Source organism: Squalius cephalus (genome assembly GCF_949319135.1).
Source record: "Squalius cephalus genome assembly, chromosome: 19".
NCBI classification, from domain to species: Eukaryota; Metazoa; Chordata; class Actinopteri; order Cypriniformes; family Leuciscidae; genus Squalius; species Squalius cephalus.
In genome coordinates, this window is record NC_137140.1 from 27,264,192 (window position 1) to 27,288,679 (window position 24,488).

The 24,488-nt window shown below is 40.1% G+C and overlaps 1 protein-coding gene across 1 annotated transcript; it reads left to right on the forward strand.

Annotated features, from left to right (window-relative positions):
• The first annotated feature begins 958 nt into the window (after positions 1 to 958).
• fasn (fatty acid synthase) lies at positions 959 to 24,408 on the forward strand. Its single transcript, XM_079851765.1, has 42 exons — positions 959 to 1,196; positions 4,603 to 4,752; positions 5,026 to 5,178; positions 6,087 to 6,260; positions 6,559 to 6,759; positions 7,409 to 7,531; positions 7,966 to 8,081; positions 8,730 to 8,864; positions 8,989 to 9,451; positions 10,160 to 10,347; positions 10,807 to 10,996; positions 11,177 to 11,271; positions 11,379 to 11,513; positions 11,620 to 11,823; positions 12,119 to 12,234; positions 12,323 to 12,498; positions 12,589 to 12,780; positions 13,348 to 13,428; positions 13,567 to 13,752; positions 13,878 to 14,057; positions 14,140 to 14,343; positions 14,833 to 15,146; positions 15,241 to 15,627; positions 15,836 to 16,006; positions 16,491 to 16,606; positions 16,755 to 16,909; positions 17,122 to 17,325; positions 17,425 to 17,575; positions 17,660 to 17,838; positions 18,189 to 18,308; positions 18,392 to 18,514; positions 18,611 to 18,834; positions 18,922 to 19,123; positions 19,752 to 19,903; positions 19,991 to 20,082; positions 20,186 to 20,583; positions 20,674 to 20,862; positions 21,091 to 21,318; positions 21,866 to 22,077; positions 22,177 to 22,275; positions 22,429 to 22,680; positions 22,801 to 24,408. Exons 2-42 carry the CDS (start codon positions 4,626 to 4,628, stop codon positions 22,936 to 22,938), a joined length of 7,545 nt encoding a protein of 2,514 aa, XP_079707891.1. The 5' UTR covers positions 959 to 1,196; positions 4,603 to 4,625; the 3' UTR covers positions 22,939 to 24,408.
• The last annotated feature ends 80 nt before the right edge of the window (positions 24,409 to 24,488 follow it).

Consider the following 24,488-nt stretch of genomic DNA (forward strand, 5'->3'; position numbering starts at 1 on the left):
TTTTTTTCAGAATGAATTATAATGTGCATATTTGAATACGACTGCTCTATTTAAGCTGAATCCTTAGGCATAAAAAACTAAATGTAGCAGCAAAATGACTCCTCATGCAAAAATAAATTTTAAAGCTTGAATACTCTTCTAGTATGAACATACTGTATGAGGTAATATGTTCAGACAGTGTAGAAGGGTTGAAATTCTTTAAAAAATGTTGAAATAATAAGTAGATTGGCATGTTTTATTATCTCTCAAAGAAAAAAAGTTAAGTAATTGTGTTACTTGAAATATTAATTCATCTTGAAAAATTTTTGTCCATCAAATCAAAGCCAATGTAGTCAGTGTAGAAACAAAACAGACACTTTAAGAAAAGTACTTCATGAATAATTCACAAATTTATTAAGAAACATTAGAAAACTTCGATTCATGACAAAATATTTGAAAACTACTTGTAGGAAACGAGATGTTTTTTAAAAATATATTTCTAAAAAATTTCTCTCATACATCTTTGAAATCCATTCACACACCGTAGAACACATTTTAGATGATGTTGCTCCCAAATCACAAAATATTTAGCTACGTACATTACCTCTTTCTATAACTGAATCCAATAATGTTAAAAGGCTACTCAATGCCATTTCTAATGTTAAAATAAGTAATCCATACTAAGTAATGAACAACTAGGACAGACCAACATCCATGCTATGTTTCAATACCAATCCAGTGTTGCATGCTAAATTTACCCGATTTCAGATTGTTTGCAAATCGCAGACGCACGACCCCCGTGTCGCCTTGAACTTGAACTTACTCGATCCCGTAAAGCAGAAATTTGTGCTGCAGCAGTGCATGTGATCATGCCGTGATGAACTTTAGTAACCCAGGCTTTTCAGACGCGTTTTTTCTCTGAAATCAGCCCATCACTGGCTGCGTCTGCAGCCCAGCCTCCTCTCTCATTGGACTGCACCGCAGAGCCAAACTGTCAGCCCATGTGGCGTGGCCATCGAGGATGTCAGACATTTAAATGAAACAGACACAGGGACTCAGAAGAGCGAGAGTAATTTTTAGGGCTTGGCCAAAGGGGGAATCACGAATCTCTCCATTCTGTACTGGGAGCCGACAACAATTAAGAGGAGTAAGTTATAGAAGTCGACTCTATCCCAAAGGATCTGCGGGAAACAGCGGTAATCTGTACACACATCCAGGTAAGCGAGCATTTATTATTAATCGTGTCAAATCTAGATCTGTAGTTTAACAAGATGTGCAGATTTCAGACATGTTAGAATTCAAGACTTTTCTGTTACACCATGGAAAAAAAAATGATACGAAAGAAACCAAATGATTGGTTCTTTTGTGTCGGTTCTTTTCAGTGAATCACGAAACAGCTGAATCACCGAATCATTGAACAGAGAATTAAGAGTGAATAGAGGATGAAATGTATTTTAATAACCGACAAGCAGGAAATGTTACAGATTAACTGGTAATGTTTTATGCATATAGCATTTTATTAAAACACGCAAACATTTTTTATTCAAGATATGTAAATTAATTTTAGTTTTTAATGCAGTGCATACACTGCATAGGGATCGCGCGATGACGTAATTACGTCATGACGTAAAGTAAGTGCAGATTTTGCCTTTTTTCGACTTGTTCATTGAAGTAAGAACAACACATAACCTGTTCGAAAGAATCGATTCGTGTAAATGTGTCGAACTTCCCATTACTAATCTCAACCTAAGGATATTACACACGTGTGAATATCTATGACCAGCACACTCTTGACTTAAAGTGAGTAAGCTTTTAGCTGGAGGCAGCATTAACATAGGATGACACCACGATTCATCTTTGCCTAATAGTAAGATCATTATGCCATGAATCTTACTATTTATGAACAAAAAAGAGCTATTAGACCCCACAGTAGTGTAATATGCTGAGATGTGGAAAAGTATCAGTGCGGTTACTGTAGAGCTAGTGCGGAATTTATCACTCTTTGAAACCTCCTTGACAAGGTTTGGCATGTAACCAGTGTTTGTCAGTGAGGACGGTTAGATTTGGAGATGCTTGGATCTATGTAGTCTAGTTTTTATCGCAGGACTTGTCAGTAGATAAATATTATCAGATGATATCAGCTTATCAAGATTTTTCAGAGAATTTTAGCAAGTTCATTGCATTTATTTATGTTTTATATTCGTATATCACTTGGTCCTAGTGGTTCCCAAACCTTTTCTGCCAGGCCCCCCTTTTGTATAGAAAAATATTTTCAAGTTATAATTTTCATATATATTTAGGAATTTTGTATATTGAATTTAGGCTTTTATTAACATTTAAACAATCATCTCACACATTAGTTGTGGTAAACGGAAGCTCAAGCATGTTCGCTTGATTTGCGAGAACCAATTAGGTTTATTCTCGTGTAACGCAGCACAAGCTTCAGCAAGAACCAATGAGGTTCATTCTCGTGTTACGCAGCACGTTTGAGCTTCAGCAAGAACCAATGAAGTTTGTTCTTGCCCGTCAAGTAGGTTCGGTTGAGCTTCTGTTTATATCGCTCATCAATGTTTATTTGTGAATAAAAGCCCAAATTAAATCTGTTTATCATATAAAGCGATCGAGTTTCTTCAGAGAATTTGGACTAAACCGCTCAATTCATATGGATTAGTTTTACGATCTCTTTATGAACTTTTTGAAGTGTCAAAGTGGTAGTTGCCAGTGGAGGGCCCGAAATCTCTCAGATTTCAACAAAAAGATCTTTGTTTGTGTTTGAAGATGAATAAAAGTCTTACGGGTTTGCAACGACATGAGGGTGAGTAATTAATGACAGAATTTTCATTTTTGGGTGAACTATCCCTTTAAGGACTGTAAGACTGTAATACTGTCATCAGCTGATGGCACACAAGCACCATGGGAGGTTGTTAATCGGAGCTGTAGTTAGGCAAGTGGTCAGCTACATCACAACTCAACGGCTGTTTCGGATCTGGGTCAGGTAGATTACAGTTCAGAAATCTGTTTATTTTCTCAGTCTGCGTTCTGCCATGCATAATGTTGTTGTATTGTGGTTAAATGTTCGTGTTCATAGTACTACTGGAATACACCTAACCAGTTTAGTGTGGTTTGGTTGACACCAAAATCAATATAGCTGTTTTGTGTTGCTGTTTTATCTATAGCTTTGATACGCTTTGTTCAATTCGTTGGTTTTTTAACATGTATATATTGTACTATTGCATTAAATTGGCTTTAAATGACTCACACACATGCACGTTTACAGACAAGCTGTTGCATGTGACCACCTGCCCGGCAAAGACTCCTTCCGGTTGTCACTATGGCAACAAAGAGCACTAATTCCTCCTCTCAGACTTACCTGTCCACATTTGCTAATTCTGTTTATGTAATTGTAAACTATTCTTTTTCTAATGAATATCACTTTCCTAAATAACAAGTGATGTGATTTTCATATACACCCAAATATATGGCTTAAACCACTCTCTATTGCTTGTTACGCTTTCAGGAAATTTTAAAGGGCCTTGATGTCATTTACTACAGTTTAATCATAAAATATTATAAATAATTATAAAATGATTATAAAAGTAGACAATATGACAAGCACTATATTTATACGATACCTTTGTGTGAGAAATGGCCTGAAATTAAAGTCATTATTCTCTGAAAATCCTGCTCTAGAAAAGTAGCGATGTCTGTTTCATGAGTGAATCATATATTTTTGTTCACGAATCAACAAGAACCAGAATTTGTTTAAAATTTCTCCAGTGTGGAAACAAACAATAAAAAGATGCTCACAAGTGTTAGGCTTCTACTATGATTGTCTTTTATTTGGACAATCGTAAATAAGTGTATTAATTTATGATGCATAATTTCTGCAAAATGATCTGACCTACTTATTGGGCACTATATACTAATATATATATATATATATATATATATATATATATATATATACACACTAATATGGGCACATGCTGTGGAAGCTTGTTATAAACTAGCTGTTTCATGCTACTTTCTATCTTATTTTTCACATCATCCCTTATTACAGAAAAATACATTACGACTATATATCTGCATAATATTTCTAGAATTCTTCTTCTGTAGCTTCTGTATAGATGAAATGAACTTGTTCAAGTTGATTTTCTAAAAAAAAAATTATTGTTGTGTTTGCTTATAAAGATAGTAAAATATATCAGAGGGCATACTGTGTTGGCATATTTAATGCCGTTTCTGTGGTCCTCCAAATTAAAATGAACCCTCCTTTGTGGTTTGAGGAAAGTGGAACAGAGGGACACTGTGTTTGTCACCGCTTCTTGATTGCATTGAATGAACAGGAATCCCATCCATGCTGTTTCTTTGAGTGCTGTGACCCTGAAATGGGGAACAAAAGTGTCCAGCTTTTCAGGCCACGCCCCCCCAAGCACACTCCCCCGCCTATACCCAATTTTGCACCAACTTGGTGACCCCAACACACAGACCGCTGATTTAAAATGAATGACACATTCACACAGTTCTTGATAATGCCAATGTAGATCAAGCTGACAGAATTCCACCATTTTTCTGTTCATTGACTGACCCCTTCTTTCTTTTTCTTTGTCTTTATACTATCAGAATCAAAGAAAATCTAGTCAGAAATGGAGGATATCGTTGTAGCTGGAATTTCAGGTCGCCTTCCTGAGTCTAACAATTTGGAAGAATTTTGGCAGAACCTTTTCAATGGAGTGGACATGGTCACAGAAGACGACAGGCGGTGGAAACCAGGTATGCTAACAATATTCAGTTCAAATAATTTTATATCGTTTTTGATAGCTTTTAGAAACGGTTTGCTTTTCCGAAGGCCATCCTGATGGTCGCCTTGCCTACCTGGCTGCTGTTCTGTGCTTTTCCTTGTCCGTCTGGCTTTGGGTGTTATGAAAGGCCCGTCTCTCTTCTCTCTGTTGGCACCAAGCTAATACTCTCATTCATGTGCTAAAGCACAAGCAAGCTTAGCGCGATGAGTAGAGAGCACTTTTGATTCCTTTTTTTTTATTCTAGGTCTGTATGGCCTTCCCAGAAGAAATGGAAAACTAAAAGAAATCGACAGATTTGATGCAGCCTTCTTTGGTGTGCATCCCAAACAGGCCCACACCATGGACCCACAGCTGAGGCTTTTGCTAGAGATATCGTACGAGGCCATCGTCGATGGAGGTTAGTATCAGCTGCTCTCTTTTATAATAGGTGTTAATATGAGGTATTTTGTGGTGGCTCATGACATGACATTGCAAAGTGTATAGCTTGCATTTAAAGGATAAAAGTAAATCTTATTTTGTAGCACTTTGCTAATTATTTTGTTTTAGCATTTTTATGATGCTGATTAAAAAACTTAATGTATTTATTATGCTTTAGCTACCCATATGATGTTTTATCAGAAGTTTGTGGTCAGTAATTGTTTTTTTATTTTGAAAGAAATGAATACTTTTATCCAGCAAGGATGCACTGAAGTGGTAGTGACAGTAAAGATGTTTATAATGATTATAATGAAATAGAAAGATTTCTACATTAAATAAATGCTGTTCATCAAAAAATCCTAAAAAAAAGTACCACGGTTCCCGCAGAAATACTTGCAAAATTTTACCGCAAAATTTTTATAATAATTTTGAAAATAATTCTTGAGCACCAAATCAGCATATTAGAATGATTTCTGAAGGATCCTGTGACATCTGAAGACTGGAGTAATGATGCTGAAAGTTCAGCTTTGCTAACACAGGAATACAATTTTAAAATATAAAAGTTATAATTGTAATAATATTTCACATTATTACTGTTTTTACCGTTTGTTAAATGCATCCTTGATGATCATAAGAGACTTCTTTGAAAAACATAAAATAATTCCCCCAAACTTTTTGAACATAACGTATGTTTATTTTTATGTTTATTAGTATATATGGTGTGTGTGTGTGTGTATATATAGTAAGAGTATTAACTTAAAGTATTTAAAGAGAATGAACATTTATTTCTTAGTGCTAAACAAGTGATGACAAGTCAAGTTTTTGAAATCCAGTATTTTTACTGGATGATTTGCTGCAGATATAGAACAAGTTGATTCTTCCTTTTAGGCATAAACCCGGTGTCCATGCGTGGCAGCAAGACTGGCGTCTACATTGGAGTGAGTGGCTCAGAGGCAGGAGAGGCCTTCAGTAAAGACCCAGAAGAGCTGCTGGGATACAGCATGACGGGATGCCAGCGAGCCATGTTTGCCAACCGCTTGTCTTACTTCTTTGACTTCAATGGTATGCAAACATTACAAGTTTAATTACTAGGTCACCTTGTAGGACAGAATTGGGTCGTCCGAATCTTTGTTTTGAATGACTGTATCGTCATTCTTTTTGTATGGTGTGATGTGTCGTGTGAGGTGATTTGAATAATTGACTCATTACACAGTCATGTCTTTCACTGGTATAACTTGATTCATACAGTCATATTAAAATGAGGCAACCAGTTGAGATGGATTCCTTAAATCACTTTGTGCGAGAATCCTTTATATGATCAACCATTAACTGTTGTGTTTGATGTACAACGCACATTCAGGTCCCAGCACAGCCATTGACACCGCATGTTCCTCTAGTCTGCTGGCCCTGGAAAATGGTTTCAATGCTATTCGCCATGGACAATGTGATGCAGCACTTGTGGGTGGAGTTAACCTGCTGCTCAAGCCCAACACCTCAGTGCAGTTCATGAAACTGGGCATGCTCAGTCCTGAAGGATCCTGCAAGTCATTTGATGCCTCAGGTGAGATTGCGTGCATCTCTGTAACGTCTACAGTTTTCTCAGAAAGGTATAAAAGGAATCTGGTTTATCAATCATTGCATAACTTGTTAAATGTCACTCTAAGCCTTCTAAGTGTTTGGTGTTGCATACTGAATACTACATACTAAATAGTGTGTGAAGCAGCATGCATTATGCAAAAATAAAGGTTTAAAGCAGTAGTATGCTATATTGTCGTCACATTAACTAATCTGATTGCATGTTTTATTTAGCAAATGCTGTCTAGTTATTGTTTTTAATACAGTTTTGTGTAAATGGGTCTCTACTCTTGCAGTCTAATAAAATATTAAGAAAGATGTTAAAAGTAGCAGCTGATATTTTTTCTTGTTCATTTGTCATATGGGAGGTCAAAAGTCAAATCGAGTGCATTGCATTTTGGCATATAGTACTCAGTGCAGTGTGTTTTGTTGAATACTTCACATTTTGGTAAAAGTAGTATTCCATAGAAAATTTGCATATTGCACAAAGTAGACTTACTATATACTGCATAAATAGTTTGTGTTGTGGTATGCTATTCTGAACGGAGCCCCTTTGTGACTACATTTCTGATTTGCACTATTGTTAATGAATGGAGGCTTTATGATAATAATTCTAATTTTATTTCACCCTCTAGGAAATGGCTATTGTCGCTCAGAGGCTGCTGTCGCAGTACTCTTGACCAAGAAGTCAATGGCTAAGAGAATCTACGCCACAGTTCTCAATGCTGGCAATAACACAGACGGCTACAAAGAGCAAGGTAAACCCATCCTTCTTTCCCACAGACGTCATATTTGCCTCAAATTCCCAGAGCATGAGTGAAATCAGCTTGGTTAATACTTGCTTGCCTTAGGCTCACTGAAGCCTGGCATTACTGTCAATGCTGGCACTATAAGTGTCCTAGATGCTGGCTTTTCCCCTAGTGCCTCTTGCCACACTTTACACCCCAGTGTTTTTAAACATGACACTCTGCTGAGCGTGAGAGCTGAGGCTGTTTGAAATCTCTGGCATACATCTTGTAGAAACTGATATCAGTCCCCTCTATATCCTGTTGTCATGTGCTGCTACAGTAAATGGAGGACAGAAGAGTCTGTGCCATAGCTCACATGTGCATTTCAGAAAGGCATATGTCATCGTGACTGATACTTGCATCTGCTTATATTCTGGAATGTGGTGTGTTTTCTCTTTCCCCAGGTGTGACATTCCCATCAGGTGAAATGCAGCGGCGCCTGGTCCGTTCCCTTTATGAGGAGGCCAACATATTACCTGAGCAGGTGGAGTACGTCGAGGCCCACGGTACTGGTACTAAGGTCAGTAAAACGTGAAATTACACACAAAACACACATTAATGTTTTGAGGAGATTTGCACATTAATTAATAATAGGGGTGGCTTGATTATTGGAAAAGGAATTGGTAAATATGATTCAGTGAGTAAGTTCAGATTTATATATATAAAAAAAAAGGAATTCACAGACATTTGGAATAAGTGCATCTCATCTTTATGGACTCAGAAAGATTTGTCAGTATTTGTTGTGAGATGTTACTCCACTCACCTCCACCAAGGCACCTGTGAGTTCTCGAACACATCTGACGGGACATATGTTTGACGTGGTTTGGCACTGCAAGGACGATCAGCTGTCCTTCCTGTCTCCCTGTAGCATTGTCTTAGGCATCTTTCGTTACGGACATTACAGTTAATTGCTCTTGCCACATCTGCAGTCCTTATGTCTCCTGCAGAAGGATTATGGCATATTCACACAGGTGATTTGGAACCCTGGGCATCTTTCTTCTGGGTTTTTTTCAAAGTCGGTAGAAAGGTCTCTTTAGTGTCCTAGCTATTGTTATTGGAACTGTGACATTAATTTTCTTCTGCCTCTGTATGTAAATCCAGTCATGGACCAATAGTCATTTCATCTTGTTGTTTAGTGGATAATAAAAATAATTCTTGTCTTTCACAGGTTGGGGATCCTCAGGAAGTGAATGGCATTGTGAGTGTATTCTGTCAGTCACCGAGGGATCCGCTTCTGATTGGCTCAACCAAATCCAACATGGGACACCCAGAGCCTGCTTCTGGATTGGCAGCTCTTGCCAAGGTAGATAAACTGTCTTTCAAAGAGTCTCCCTGATTAGACGTATGTCATCTTTTTTTGAAAAAACCTGGAAGCTGAATCCCAAATGTGAAGTAAATCAAGTAACTCTCATATTGCATGTATTCAGGTGGTTTTGTCTCTGGAACATGGCGTCTGGGCTCCCAACATCCATTTCCATGATCCAAACCCTGACATTCCTGCTCTGACGGATGGCCGGCTGCGTGTTGTGTCAGAGCCCATACCTGTTCGTGGGGGCATCGTGGGCATCAACTCATTTGGGTTTGGAGGCTCAAATGTCCATGTGATCCTGCGTCCACATGGTTCAAAATCACTGGCTCAAGCTACACAACCTTCAATCCCCAGACTCCTGCAGGCCTGTGGTCGCACCGAGGAGGCGGTCAATTCCCTCCTCAACAACACCCAACAGTATAAGGAAAACCCAAACTACCTGTCTCTAATGAATGATGTGTCTGGAGTTCCAACGGCAAGCATGCCCTACAGGGGCTATGCACTGATAGGAGCACAGGGAGAGCTTAAAGAGGTTCAACAGGTCCAGCCCACACCAAGAGCCCTCTGGTTCGTTTGCTCAGGTGAGGAGTCTTATATTGATGATGGTAAATGTTTTAATGGGAGAAAAAGGGGAGAATTTTCAGTAAGATCTTTTGCTCTAAAATAGCTTGATGTACAATAAAATGCATCCAGTAACTTTTAGAAAACGTCCTCTCCTGTCCAAAAATAGCATTTATTGAAAGCAGACTGCAAACATTTTTAATGTAATGATTTGATTAAAAACAAGGAAGCTGGTGCTATTAGATACTGTCAGTCCTAAACAAAATAGCTCCTAAATAGCTGCACAACTGATTTCAACATTGATGATAACAATAGATGTTTCTTGATCCGATATTAGAATGATTTCTGAAGGATCATGTGACACTGAAGACAGGAGTTATGATGCTGAAAATTCAGCTTTGCGTCACAGGAATATATTACATTTTTAAAATATATTCAAAAAGAAAACAGTCTTTTTAATCTGTAATAATATTTTGCAATATTGCTTTTATACTGTATTTTTGATTTAATTAAATATAGCCTTGGTGAGCATAAGAGACTTCTTTCAAAAACATAATAATAATGTTTCCAAACTTTTGACAGGCACTGTATGAATCCCTTTTAAGCTTATTATTCAGAGGCAGGGAGTCAGTCACCATAGTGGAAAGCCTCTACACATGATCACATTGGCTGAATTTTTAATTCTGGGTTATGTCTTTCTTTGTATCTGCATCTCCATCTCCTGCCAGGAATGGGCACACAGTGGGCCGGAATGGGCCGTAGCCTGATGCAGCTGCCTGAATTCCGGGAGTCAATCCAGCGTTCGGATGTGGCTCTGAAGGAAACTGGGCTGTGTGTGTCTCGCTTGCTCATGGATGCTGATGAGAGCACGTTTGAAGACACTGTTCATGCATTCGTTGGTCTTGCAGCCATCCAGGTCAGTCCCCTCCAGCTCTAGAGACACCATGTACAGTGCCAGAGTTAAAGGAACAGGACTGACATCAGCAGAATTTCTCAATGACACAATGACCCCTGTAAACTTTGTAACTGATACCAGCTGCCAAATATTGCAATACACTGGCACAATCAGTCATGATTTCAACAGTCACTCCGTCTGCAAGACTGTCTCGTAAAGAGATAGTTCATCCAAACTATCTGTCATTATTATTTTCTCAGCCTGCATGTTTAAACCTGTACGGCTCAAACAAAGTGATTTTTCCTGTGGAACTAGCACACTTGCATATTTTAACTAGTCACTTATTTACGAGACACAATATTTTTACGAGACAAAAGGTAATTTTTGACATCAAACCTACTACACTTGCTAATTGTGCACTCACAATTTTAGGGCTGACCATCTTTCTCCAACCTGAATGCATTCCTGTCAATTTTCCAGGTCGCCCAGATTGACATGTTGCGGAAGATGGGTCTACAGCCTGATGGGATCGTGGGCCATTCTGTGGGAGAGCTAGCATGTGGTTACGCCGATGGCTCCCTGAGCCACAGCGAGGCCGTTCTAGCCGCTTACTGGAGAGGACGCTGTATTAAAGAGGCCAACCTGCCCCCAGGGGGCATGGCTGCAGTGGGTTAGTGTGACAGCAGATTCATCCACAAGATTTGCTTCATTAACTGGACTCAAAGCCCAAAGTGTCCCTCCATGGGGGATTTGCCTAGTCTTTTGTTCAGCAATGTATGCTATAGGATATATGCTATATGCATTACCAATGGTATCTTTTACCAACCCTCCCATCATTTTCCCCCTTTAGGCCTAACGTGGGAAGAATGCAAAGCTCAATGTCCACAGGGTGTCGTCCCTGCTTGTCACAATGCTGAGGACACTGTCACCATCTCAGGCCCTCAGGTACATGCACTCAAGAAAATAATAAATATATATAAAATTGATGGTGTTTATAGAATGACACGACAGTATGCATTCGAGTACCTAACAGTAAGTGTTTGGTTATGCAGGACTCTGTCAGCAAGTTTGTTGCCCAGCTGAAAGAGAGCGGTGTGTTTGCCAAAGAGGTGCGCAGTGCCGGTGTGGCTTTCCACTCATACTATATGGCCTCTATCGCTCCAGCCCTCCTGACTGCACTGCAGAAGGTGAGTTAGTGAAGCATTACAGTGTCCTAGTGCCCTCTGGTGGCCATTAACATCTCAAAACCTCATCATAGATAAACACTGAATACCTGTGTGTGTGTTTTTGTAGGTAATAAAGAACCCAAGGCCTCGCTCAGCACGCTGGATCAGCACGTCCATCCCGCAGCCGGACTGGGAGAGCCCACTGGCACTCTACTCTTCTGCAGAGTACCACGTCAATAACTTGGTCAGCCCTGTGCTCTTCCAGGAGGGACTCAACCATGTGCCAGATAATGCTGTGGTAGTAGAAATTGCCCCTCATGCTTTGCTGCAGGTAACAGTTCAATTCAGTTAGAGTTTTGGTATATACAGCTATAAGATAATATAATTTATGCGTTTAGTAAACATCATGCATTCAGTAGTTAAGCAAGCACATGAACATGTTAGGCTATGATTATAGCTTGTGATCGTAATGATTATAATATAAGGATAATATTTGACATATGTAGGGATAGGAAATTATTTGATTACTTTTTATTTTAATTATTTATCAGTGTCTGAACCCAATTCACATGCCTTGAAGATTTAAATGTAGATCCACTATTATTAACATACTGTTTCACCTTCAGGCCATCCTGAAGCGGAGCCTAAAACCAACCTGCTCCATCCTCCCCCTAATGAAAAGAGGTCATGTCAACAATCTGGAGTTCTTCCTCTCTCATGTGGGCAAGATCCACATGAATGGGTTGGTTTTTATGCTCTTCATTCCCAAACTGTTTTGATGTGACATTTCAAATGCTAAATGACTGATGGTGACTCTTTTGTACTTACAGAATAAACGTGAACAGTAATAATTTGTATCCAGCTGTGGAATACCCTGTTCCGACAGGGACTCCCCTCATCTCCCCTCACATTCAGTGGGATCACTCCCAGATCTGGGACGTGCCCAAGGTGGAGGACTTCCCTGCTGGCTCAGGGGGATCCACCTCTGCCACCGTGTACAATATTGGTGGGTAGTTGTGAAGTTGAAATCATTGGTTTTCTCATTTTTGATGTGGTGTCATGTTTATTTTTGAATGCCTGGCTCTTTTTTGTGCAGACATGAACCCAGAGTCTCCCGATTACTACATGATTGGTCATTGTATTGATGGCCGGGTGCTGTACCCAGCCACAGGATACCTGGTTCTGGCCTGGAGGACTCTAATGAGATCACTAGGCACAGTCATGGACCACACTCCTGTTACATTTGAAGACGTCACTATCCATAGAGCCACCATCCTACCCAAGACAGGTAAAAGATTTGTTTTCTTTGTACTGTAAGTCTGGACATCTTTGATATTGAAGCCTGTTTCCACTTTAGAATAATAAATAAATAGATAGTTGCAACTGTTTCACACAGTTGTCACTCTTTATCTTACAATGAGGACTTTATTGTAAATGCAATTTTATAATTGTGAACTTTTGCACCATTATAGCTCACAATGTGTCTTATTAAAAATATATATATTTTCCACCTTATTTTCCAAAAAATAAATGTACACGGATTAAGATAAAAAAAATAGAACGAAAATAATACAGAAAGGAATCATTGAATTGATCAAAAGATTTGTTTAAAATCACTGCTGCCACACTTTAAATCACAGTAGTCATCAAAGCATTTCTCTTCCCATTGAGTTTTCTCGATGTATCTCTGTTATTTTTCAGCCCTTGAGCATGACGGTTAATTTTTTTAAGAAGTCTCTCTCCAAATTATTTCAACCCCAAACTTATTTATATACTTTTCAGTAAATTTGACCATATAGAACAGACTATGTGGTTTAGAGGTAACCGGATTGTTTTTGTGTGCACTGCATCACAGGGTCTGTCCAGCTGGAGGTGCGACTCATGCCCGCCACTAACTGTTTTGAGGTGTCGGAGAATGGAAATCTGGCTGTTAGTGGTGAGTTTCCAGACTGTTTGCAAAATCGTAGTCAAGATGAGACCACTTTCGCAACAGACTTTTCGAGTAAAACAGGATGTTTGTGAGTTGACAAGACATTGCATTTCAGACTCATGATCATGCTCTTTCTGGTTCCAGGTAAAGTGAGTGTCTTGGAAGACACTGGACTTGATGCTTTCCATGCTGAGCTGAATAAACCACTGCCTGCAGAGAAGGAAGATCCCAAACTGCTTTTGAAAGCCGGGGACATCTACAAAGAGCTGCGTCTGCGTGGATATGACTATGGCAAGACCTTCCAGGGAATACTGGAATCTAACAACGCAGGTAATTCCCTTTAAAAATGTACCTCAAACTTAAATTGTAGAGATAATATAGGCTAAAACATTGTGAAGATCAAAAAATATGATTTGGCCAATCCTAAACTCTTAATATTCTGGTTCTTCTCGCAGGTGACTGTGGAAAACTTCACTGGACGGGTAACTGGGTGACATTTTTAGACACCATGTTGCAGATGATCGTTGTGGGGCTGCCTGGTCGCAGTTTGAGACTGCCCACTCGCATCCGCTCTGTGTGTGTGGACCCAAAACGTCATGAGGAGAGGGTGAACGAGTATGCAGATGACCAGAAAGGTATCAGACACACCAACTAGCAGAAGTCTAACTTAACCTGACCTAATTTGAAACTTATCTGACCAATATGTCTTCTCCTCAGCTGTGGACGTTCATGTTAATCGTTGTCTGGACAACATAACAGCTGGAGGAGTTCAGATCTGTGGACTTCACGCTACCGTAGCACCCCGTCGCCAACAGCAGCAGACTCCGCCCACTTTGGAGGAATTTGTCTTTGTTCCCAATTTGGACTCAGATTGCCTGAGAACCAATGAGAAACTTGGAGACCAACTGAGACATTGCAAAGGCATGTTCTGATTTTCACTTCATTGAGAAATGCAACATGGCATGGCAAAGATTGTTTTTTAAATATTTTTGAAAAGTCTCTTATGCTCACCAAGGCAGCATTTATTTGATAAAAAATAAAGTAAAATTGTGAAATATTATTAAAATTACCTTAATTTTCAGAAGAAATTTCTCTAGTCTTTAGTGTCACATGATCCTTTAGATATCATATAAGTTCAAAAGATCAGCATTTATTTGAAAAAAAATGTTTTGGAACATTATAAATGTCTTTCTTTTGATCAGTTGTATATCCACTTGCTTTAAAAAAAGAAAAAGCTTATTAAAATATTAAACTGCTCTCACAGACACGAGTCACTATGGTGTTTACAAAAAGAACTAGAACCATATTTTACAATCATAATTGTCTTTATTCTTTTAAAGAAATAATATTAAGAAAATTAAATCTTTTTTTAGTGGCAATATGCTTACTATTTCCGTTTTGTATGCACAGGTCTAATACAGCGTCTCCAGAAGAAGCTGGCCAATCAGGGAGTGAAGATCTCCATCCCTGGGTTAGAAGATTCGAACGAGGGCCAGCTGATTGGAGCAGAGGCGGAAAAAGGTCTGTTGCGGCTGCTCTCGGTGCTGTGCGGACTGGAGCTGAACGGGAACCTGCGCTCTGAGCTGGAACAGACGGTGGAGAAGGAGAGAGACTGTCTGCTGCAGGACCCTCTGCTCAACGGCCTGCTGGACTCCCAGGCGTTACGCCACTGCTTGGACACGGCCCTCGAGAACAGCACTCCTGGAAAACTCAAAGTCCTGGAGGTATGGTGAAGCATTTATTTAGGATTATAAAGGGCAGATTATTCAGAGGTGGAGGACATGGTTGAAGTTCTCAACATTTATTCTTCTCCTTCAGGCTCTAGCTGCCAATGGCCGTGTGTTTTCTCGGGCTGTTGGTCTCCTCAATATCCAGCCGATGTTGCGTCTCGACTACACCGCATCAGATGTCTCCACTGACCAGCTTTCTGCTCACCAGAGCTCCCTGGAGGAGCAGGGCATCTCATCTGCTCAGTGGGACCCTCTACAGGGCCCAGCAACAGGCGGTCTGGATGGAGCTGACCTGGTTGTGTGTAACTGTGCAGTAGGACCAACAACCAATCCTGCATCTCTTATCAAGAACCTGACTTCAGCTGCAAAAGAAGACGGTTTTGTTTTGCTACACACACTACTCAGAGGAGACACTCTAGGGGAGACAGTAGCTTTCCTCACATCTCAAAGCAACCAGGAGGGTTTGTTGACTCAGGTGTGTGCCTAAAAATGCACTTTTTCTTCTTGAAGTAGTCAGATCAGACAACATAAAATGAAAGTGACATTCAAGTAACAATGCTGTACTTAAAGAATAACATTTAAATAACAAATGAAACAATGGCAAGTTATTTTTTATTTTTCCTGGCTTGTTGCAGTGTTCTCAGATTCTAAACTGTTTTTTTGTGTGTGTGTTTTTTTTTCAGACTGAATGGGAGAAGCTTTTCCGTAAGGCCTCTTTAAATGTGGTCATGCTGAGAAAATCCTACTACGGCTCCGCTCTGTTCCTTTGTCGCCGTCACCAACAGTCCTCTCATAAACAGCCCATCCTTATTTTTGTGGACCCTACTGACTATAAATGGGTGGAGACTCTGAAGGTTAGTGTGATAGTCTGCATGAAATATAAACTCACCCCATCTGTTTTGTAAATGCTTGTTATGGGACTTATTGTGAACGATTCAGCCATTTCTTTTTTTTGTCTTATCTTTCTTTTTAATTTTGACCTTGTGATGTCTAATCAAAATGTCATAATTCAGTCTTTTGATGAAAATGACAAGACTTCCCTCTGGTGATAATTCTCCTCTAATTGTTTAGTCTGGTTAAACCCTGCCTATTCATTATTGACTGCAAGCTTGCAATGATTTTTGAGTTCAATACCCACATCTCAAAATCCAATACATTGCACTGGGATGTATGTCACAATGTGGAAGAAAAGATCTGTCGCTACTTTTGTTTCATCACAACTTCATTCATGCATTAGTGGTGTTGCCAAAGCCACAAAGAGCACTTGCCAAACACCCAGCAACATGCTAAAACCAAATGCATGCCTCTAACCCTTTCTGTCTCCCTCTTTCTCCTTAGAGCACTTTAGCTGAGTCATCTGATATCCCAGTCTGGCTCATTGCCACAAAGGGGCATAATGGAGTGGTGGGAATGGTGAACTGCCTCAGACAGGAGCCTGGAGGCAACCGTATACGGTCCGTCCATTTAATGTGCACTTAGTGTTCAGCATATGCTAGTTATATCATCATATTTTTTGTTGTTAAGATTATGCAATTGACTGGTTTTTTAGTATAGATATATATGTAGTATTAATTTACATGGTCTTTTTCTCCTCCCCAATAGGTGTGCATTTGTTTCTAATTTAAGTAAGGACGCTGCAGTCCCCTCGCTTGTTCCTACCGAAAAGGGGATGAAGGCATTACTGAAGAAGGATCTGGTCATGAACGTGTATCGTGATGGGCTGTGGGGTGTTTTCAGACACCAGTTGTTAACACAAGGTGAAATAGGAAGTCAAATCAGACTTACAGTGACATATCACAAGTCCAATGTACAATGGAGAGGATTTATTGCTATTTTATAATACTTTTGTGTGTATTACATTGAATAAGTTAATTTTACTTTATCATTTTGTCACATGCAAATTGAACCACTTTGATTGGATAGTCTGAGAACATTGTGATCATCCTCTGTTCTGCGTGTTTCTGTTTAGAACTTAGTGAGGAGTTGATTGAGCAGGCGTACGTGAACGTTCTGACCCGTGGTGACCTCTCATCGCTGCGCTGGATCGCTTCCCCGCTGCGTCATTTTGTCCCTTCCAACCCCAACGTGCAGCTCTGCCGCGTTTACTACTCCTCCCTCAACTTCAGAGACATCATGCTGGCCACCGGCAAACTGCCTCCAGATGCCATCCCTGGTTTGTACCCAATCCTGTCTTTGACTAAGTGAGATCTTTGCATGCTAGCGCACCCTAAAAAGACTTTGGAAAGAGACTCTTCTCATTTTGTCCATGTAGGAGACATAGCGCTGCAGCAATGCATGCTGGGAATGGAGTTTTCAGGGCGAGACCCCAGTGGGCGACGTGTAATGGGTTTGCTGCCAGCTAAAGGCCTGGCCACCTGTGTGGATGCAGACAAGCGCTTCCTTTGGGATGTTCCATCCAGCTGGTGAGACCCTCAGCACCTTTGAATCTGAATTGGGAGTTTTCTCCCAAAGCTCTCAATGCTAAGTGAAGCTGTGTTTATGTGCAGGACGCTGGAGCAGGCTGCCTCCGTTCCTGTGGTGTATGCCACCGCCTATTATTCCCTAGTGGTGCGAGGGCGTCTGAGGCCTGGAGAGAGTGTGCTGATCCATTCAGGCTCTGGAGGGGTGGGACAGGCCGCTATTGCTATTGCACTTAGTATGCGCTGTCGAGTCTTTGCAACTGTGGGTAAGTAACAAACTTTTACTTCCTGAAGAGTTTAACCCTGAACATCAAATAGATGTGATTTGTAATGAACACTGGTAAACTGAAGCTCTTTGCTTGTGCCAACTCCAAATGCATCTTATACATATGAAATGAATCTCATATATGCACATACATGTAATTGTACAACTGCTGTAAAGATGCTCTTTCCTGTAACAAGCACTAAAACTAGTGATGCACTGGAATTTGAATATGTCTGTGTGTATTTCGCGCACAAACCACTTACTGAATTTAAAGGATATTTTCCAAGAACTTTGACTAAAACAATGAAAATAAACATAAAAACATAAAAATGATCTAATTTTGATTCACAGGTTCTGGAGAGAAGAAGCAGTACCTGCAGGAAAGGTTTCCTCAGCTTACGGCAGAATCCTTTGCTAATTCCAGAGACACCTCGTTTGAACAGCATGTACTGCTCCACACGCAGGGCAAAGGTGAATACCTACACAGCAGCATTGAATCTAATATTATTGTGGATTGAAGTATTAAACAACTGTGTTCGTATGGGTGTTTTCAGGAGTTGATTTGGTTCTAAACTCCCTTGCTGAAGAGAAGCTGCAGGCCAGCTTGCGTTGTTTGGCCAGACATGGTCGTTTCCTAGAGATCGGCAAATATGACCTTTCCAACAACACACCACTAGGTGCGTCCCAGATCCTAGATTTATTATTCTTATACTTTTACACTTGAAATGCATTCCATGTTTTAAATGTAATTGCCCATGATGTTCCTGGTACAGGTATGGCTCTGTTCCTAAAGAACGTGGCCTTCCACGGCATTCTGTTGGACGCTTTGTTCGAGGAAGGCAACAGGGAATGGGAGGAGGTATCCGAGCTGTTGAAGAAGGGAATCACTAGTGGGGTCGTTCAGCCATTACGTACCACAGTCTTCGAGAGGAATCAGGTGGAGGACGCCTTCCGCTACATGGCTCAGGGCAAACACATCGGCAAAGTCCTTCTGCAGGTAAGGATGGTGGTTAATGTTAAAGAACCTGCCATGAAAATGAGATATTGGATGTTAGATTTCTTATACTCTCCTTTCACCACTCAGGTACGTTCAGAGGAGACGAGCAGCACTGTTCCTGCAGCTTCTCCTCTCTCTATCCCCGCTATCTGCCGTACCTTCTGCCCTGCCTCTCTCTCGTACATCATCACTGGAGGCCTGGGTGGTTTCGGGTTGGAGCTGGCCCAATGGCTCACTGAGAGAGGTGCCCGTAAACTGGTGCTGACGTCACGGTCTGGCATCCGCAACGGTAAATATGCCCTAGGATTTGATCCGTTTTCATGTTGATGTTGGTCTGTGTTGTTATTGTTAACTTAAACTTCCTAAAATTACTAATACTGAAATAAAATTTTTTTAAAAAGCTAATAGAAATATCAAAAACTAATAAAAATTACAAAAACGTATGACAAAATTACTAAAGTTATTAAAAGTCATTTTTGATTAATTGAAATATAATATTAATATTTGATTACAAACAAACTTATAAAAATTGCCCTGGCAACTAACTGAAATAAATTAAGTTGAAGTACTAAAATACTGTATACTGAAATATAAAGCTAAATAGAAATATTAAAAAAATCGAAAACTAATAGAAATTACAAAAGCACATAACAAAACTGCTAGAACTATTCAAAGTCATGTTTGTGAATTGAAATATAGCTTTGAAATAATATAAATTGAATAAAATATAAATATTAGATAAACTTGCCTTTAACTAAAATTAAATAAGTTAAAATGACTCAAAGTTACTAAAATGACTCAAACTAAAATAAATATAAATTAAAGCTAAAAATAAATAAATAACAAAAGCACAACAAAAATACTAAAGCAAATTAAATTAAAGTGAAAACTCTAAAACATGTTTGTTGTCTTGACAGGTTATCAAGCCAAACGTATTCGAGAGTGGCAGGCCATGGGCATCCAGGTCCTCGTGTCCACTAGTGATGTCAGCACCATGGGAGGGACGGAGCGTCTCATCACTGAGGCCTGCCGCTTGGGGCCAGTTGGTGGCATCTTCCACCTTGCCATGGTAGCATTCAATCTTTGCTTTCAGTTCACTTTCCTTTGTAGCCAATGTAAGGACGACTGTAAAACTGAAATACTCTCCATAATGTAGGTCCTTCAAGATGGCATGCTGGAGAATCTGACCCCACAGCAGTTCATTGATGTCAATAGACCCAAATATGATGGAACCATCAATCTTGACAAGTAGGGAATGATTTGACACTGTGATGCAGACTAAATATCTTCTTCCTTTATCCGTTCACTTGTGGCTGTGATGAATTTGAATAAATGTCTCCTTTTTCCACAGCGTGACTAGGCAGAAGTGCCCACAGCTTCAGCAGTTTGTGGTGTTCTCCTCGGTCAGCTGCGGCCGTGGTAACGCTGGCCAGAGCAACTACGGCTTCGCCAACTCAACCATGGAGCGAGTGTGTGAGCAGCGCAGGCACGACAACCTGCCGGGCCTGGCCATACAGTGGGGCGCCATTGGAGATGTGGGGGTCGTCTTGGAGACTATGGGTGGCAATGATGCAGTGATTGGTGGCACGTTGCCCCAGCGCATGTCTTCCTGTTTGGAGGTGCTGGATAGGTTTCTGTGCCAGCAGAAGCCTGTAATGTCCAGCTTTGTGTTGGCAGAGAAAGTAGTGGTTGCTAAAGGAGAAGGAAGCGGAAAGAGGGACCTGGTGGAGGCTGTGGCTCATATTCTGGGTAAAGGCACTGACCTGAAATGTTCAAAGCTTGATAAGTTGCACTTTTTTCTAATGCTTTCAAAGTAACAGTGTAACCTATTCTGCTCAGGTGTGCGCGACGTGAACAGTTTGAATGCTGACGCCTCATTGGCTGATCTGGGTCTCGATTCGCTGATGGGTGTTGAGGTTAGGCAGACGCTAGAGAGGGACTACGACATCGTCATGGCAATGAGGGAAATCAGACAGCTAACCATTAATAAGCTGCGGGAGCTTTCCAGCCAATCAGGAGGGAAAGAGGGTGAGCATGTGATTTGTGATCTTGAGAAGTGATGTACAACCACAACCAATATTGATACACTTACATTTCTGAATAACATGATTTGTTATCCACAGTATCTTAAAAAAGCATTAAGCAAGTTGTTAAAAGATTTAAAATAACTTCAGGAGATGAATTTTCATGTTTTGGAGGAAATGTTGCATTATTTGGAGAAGCAAAATGCATCAATATAATAACTTTTCCTCCCAGAGTCCCGAGCTTCTCCTGCAAAGCGCTCTGGTGCTCAAGCTCTGCTGGAGTCAGATCTGAGCCGGATGCTGGTGAACCCTGATGGCCCCACGGTGGCCCCACTGAATGAGGTCCAGAGTGCCGAGAGGCCTTTGTTCCTCGTCCACCCCATCGAGGGCTCCATTGCCGCCTTCCGCACTCTCACCGGAAAGCTTAGCGTGCCGTGCTATGGCCTGCAGTGCACTAAAGGTACAAACACAAGCTCAGTGATCACTTTTCACTGTTACACGGGTGAAAGGCAGTTTACTCACTTAAGACATTTACCAAACGTCCGAAAGCTGGAGTCTAGAGTGCTTTATGCTTTGGTGGTACACATATATATATATATATATATATATATATATATATATATATATATATATATACACACTATTAGTGGAGACTGAAAGCAAATATAAAATTGCAGTTTACACCAAAACTATCTCCCATCTTTTGGTATAAAAGATAAAACTAAAACAATACCATCACATATTAAAATATTTACATTGAGAAAAGCTAGATCTTAGTGTTGAATTTATTATTCGGAGTGGTTAAGTAAAATGTAAACACTATATATATATAACACGCACTATATATACACATATATCAAAGATATTATTACTTTGTGGTATATTTCTGATAAACGGCAAAAGCTAATCAGTAATATTACTTAATATTTTTTAGTTCATTTTATTTCATTTGTTCAGATTCAGTCCTGTAATAATTTTTCTGTTATTCGTGTTTTGTCCATTTGTAGCCGCGCCTCTAGACAGTATCCAGGGTCTTGCTGCTTACTACGTGGAGTGCTTGAGGCAGGTGCAGCCAGAGGGGCCGTATCGCATTGCTGGCTACTCGTTCGGTGCATGTGTGGCTTTTGAGATGTGCTCACAGCTGCAGGCAGCCAAATGCCCCGTGGAATACCTCTTCCTGTTTGACGGCTCGCACTCTTACGTGGCGGCATATACACAGGTGCTATAAAAGAGCTCAGAAAACCCAAAAACAGAAAAAAATGGTGTGCCAGGCCACATGGTAATCTTTTTTTTTTTTTTTTTTCTCTCTCTCTAACAGAGTTACAGAGCCAAACTGACCCCTGGCAAAGAGTCTGAGGCAGAGACTGAAGCTCTATGTGCTTTTATCCAACAGTTCACCGGCATTGAGTATAACAAGGTACATTAACAACTGTTAATTTGTGGTTTATTCTTCAAAAGATTTTTGATTTATTTCAAATGTTCCTTTCTAAACTGACAAATAAGACAACACTTAACTCATCATCGTTCAGTTGCTTTAATTCAATGCTAAATCTAATGGTTCTTCACACAGCTGTTGGAGACATTGTTACCTCTGTCAGACCTGGAGGCTCGTGTGAACAAGGCTGTGGATCTGATCACATCCAGCCATAAGAATGTCAGCCGAGATATGCTCCATTTTGCTGCTGCTACATTTTACCACAAACTGAAGGCTGCCGACCGCTACGTTCCAACTTCCAAGTATCACGGCAACGTCACCCTGCTGAGAGCCAAGGCCAGCAGCGAGTACGGTGATGGTTTAGGATCTGACTACAAGCTGAATGAGGTAAATATATGGACAGCACTTTTAGGGCATACTGAAAGCTTTTGTAATAAAAAGTAAGACTTTAAGTTTAGTGTTGTGCATCCCTGCAGTGTTAACAATTGGATTGTGTTATGTCTCCAGGTGTGTGACGGGAAGGTGTCCGTTCATGTGATCGAGGGAGACCACCGGTCCTTCCTGGAGGGAGAGGGTGTGGAGTCCATCTCAGGCATCATCCACAGCTCACTGGCTGAGCCCAGAGTCAGCACCAGAGAGGGCTGAACCTTCCGGCAAACATCTTTTACTTCTTTTGTTTCACCCTTACTCTGTTGCTTTCACCTGTCAAACCAAAACACTGTGTCTCGGCGTATTAAAGCATGCATGTCTGTGATCTCTTCATACCTCTCACACACACAGCAGCCTTTTCCTTCTCATCTTTCTCATTCTCTTGATATCTTAGTTACTTACATCTCACTAAAAGTTTATATTCCACACAAAACAAAACTGTTGCACTGTTAAGAATCGGTTAAGAATCAATCAGCTGTTCGTTTTCTTCTATAAATCATCATACGTTACTGTGAAATATAACGTCACTATTTTCTAGCATGCCATCACTGACACTGTACAAGTCTGCTAAAGGTTCTGTCAAACCTTCGTATTCATGTTCATACATCTTTGCATATCCAACCTAATGATGCGGACTGCAAGTCAAGGCTGCATTCAAATCCACATATTAGCTAGCCGTTAGGAATATAGTTGCGCACATAGCTGAGATTGCTGTTTACCAATTTTGAGTGGTCACTGATGCTTCAGCAGTACTAGTTGATAGCGTACCTGTTTGACTTATGTTTACCGTAGCATTGTTTTTCTTTTCTGAATGATATTTGCTGGTTCTCTTGTTGTTGCTGAACATCTGAAATAGTGCTGCAATAATTGTGTAATTGATGTTTATTTAAAAGGGAAAATATGTATGAAAAGAACATTCCTGGATGAAAGTAACAATTAAGAGAGCTGGTTAATTGACTTCCTGTTAATGTTTACGTTGAAGTTAGGGGTTAATTTTGGAACATTTGTTACTTAAAAAAAAAAAAAAATGTCTCACTATTGCACTAGCTAAAAGCAAAATGTTTTATGACACTGATGTGAAATGCCTGGCAATCCAGAGTGAATCATCTCGGCTCGTACTGAAATGTTGCTTCGCTGCTTAACTGTAGACCTGTAACTGGAGTATTAATCTTGTATTGACGTTTCTAATCCTCTTTTGAGGATAGTACCAACATTCCTTATTTCAGGTGTCTCTCAGATGTATACCTTCTCCCAAAATGCTCTGTAATTAATTGACTGCTTGAATGCTTCAGATGTTAGTTGTAGCAAATTCGTGTGGCTCGGTCCACATTAAACACAAGCTCAGTTCATAGTGCAAATCATATGATTTATCCTAAATCTTGCCCGAATGAAGTGTTATTTGGTGTAGGAGTGAATTTTTGGATGTATGAGTATTTTCTTGGCAGTGACATGTTTACTGACTTTCTCTTTCTGTCATGGCAGAGGAAAGTCTTCTTTTAGAAAGCAAATCACTACACATTTCTGAGACTAATTGTTCTAAAAGTCAGTGACGAACTGTGATTTCTTTCAATGTTAAGAGCAAAGCTGAAAGTGCTAGAGTTCATTTTTCTATTATTCAATTTTTTTGGTGTAATTTTCCCAGTATTTATTGTACTAGTTCAAATAAAAAGCTATTACTAACATATACATCCAGAGTGTACTGGTTTGTTTTCTTATCAACCATATTTAATATTTTGCTGTGTTGTTAATTTAAGGTTAAGAATATT

Coding starts and splice junctions, on each gene's coding strand:
- fasn (XM_079851765.1), top strand. CDS start 4,626: ATGGAGGATATCGTTGTAGCTGGAATTTCAGGTCGCCTTCCTGAGTCT. Junction 4,753..5,025: donor CGACAGGCGGTGGAAACCAG/GTATGCTAACAA, acceptor TTTTTATTCTAG/GTCTGTATGGCCTTCCCAGA. Junction 6,760..7,408: donor CAAGTCATTTGATGCCTCAG/GTGAGATTGCGT, acceptor TTCACCCTCTAG/GAAATGGCTATTGTCGCTCA.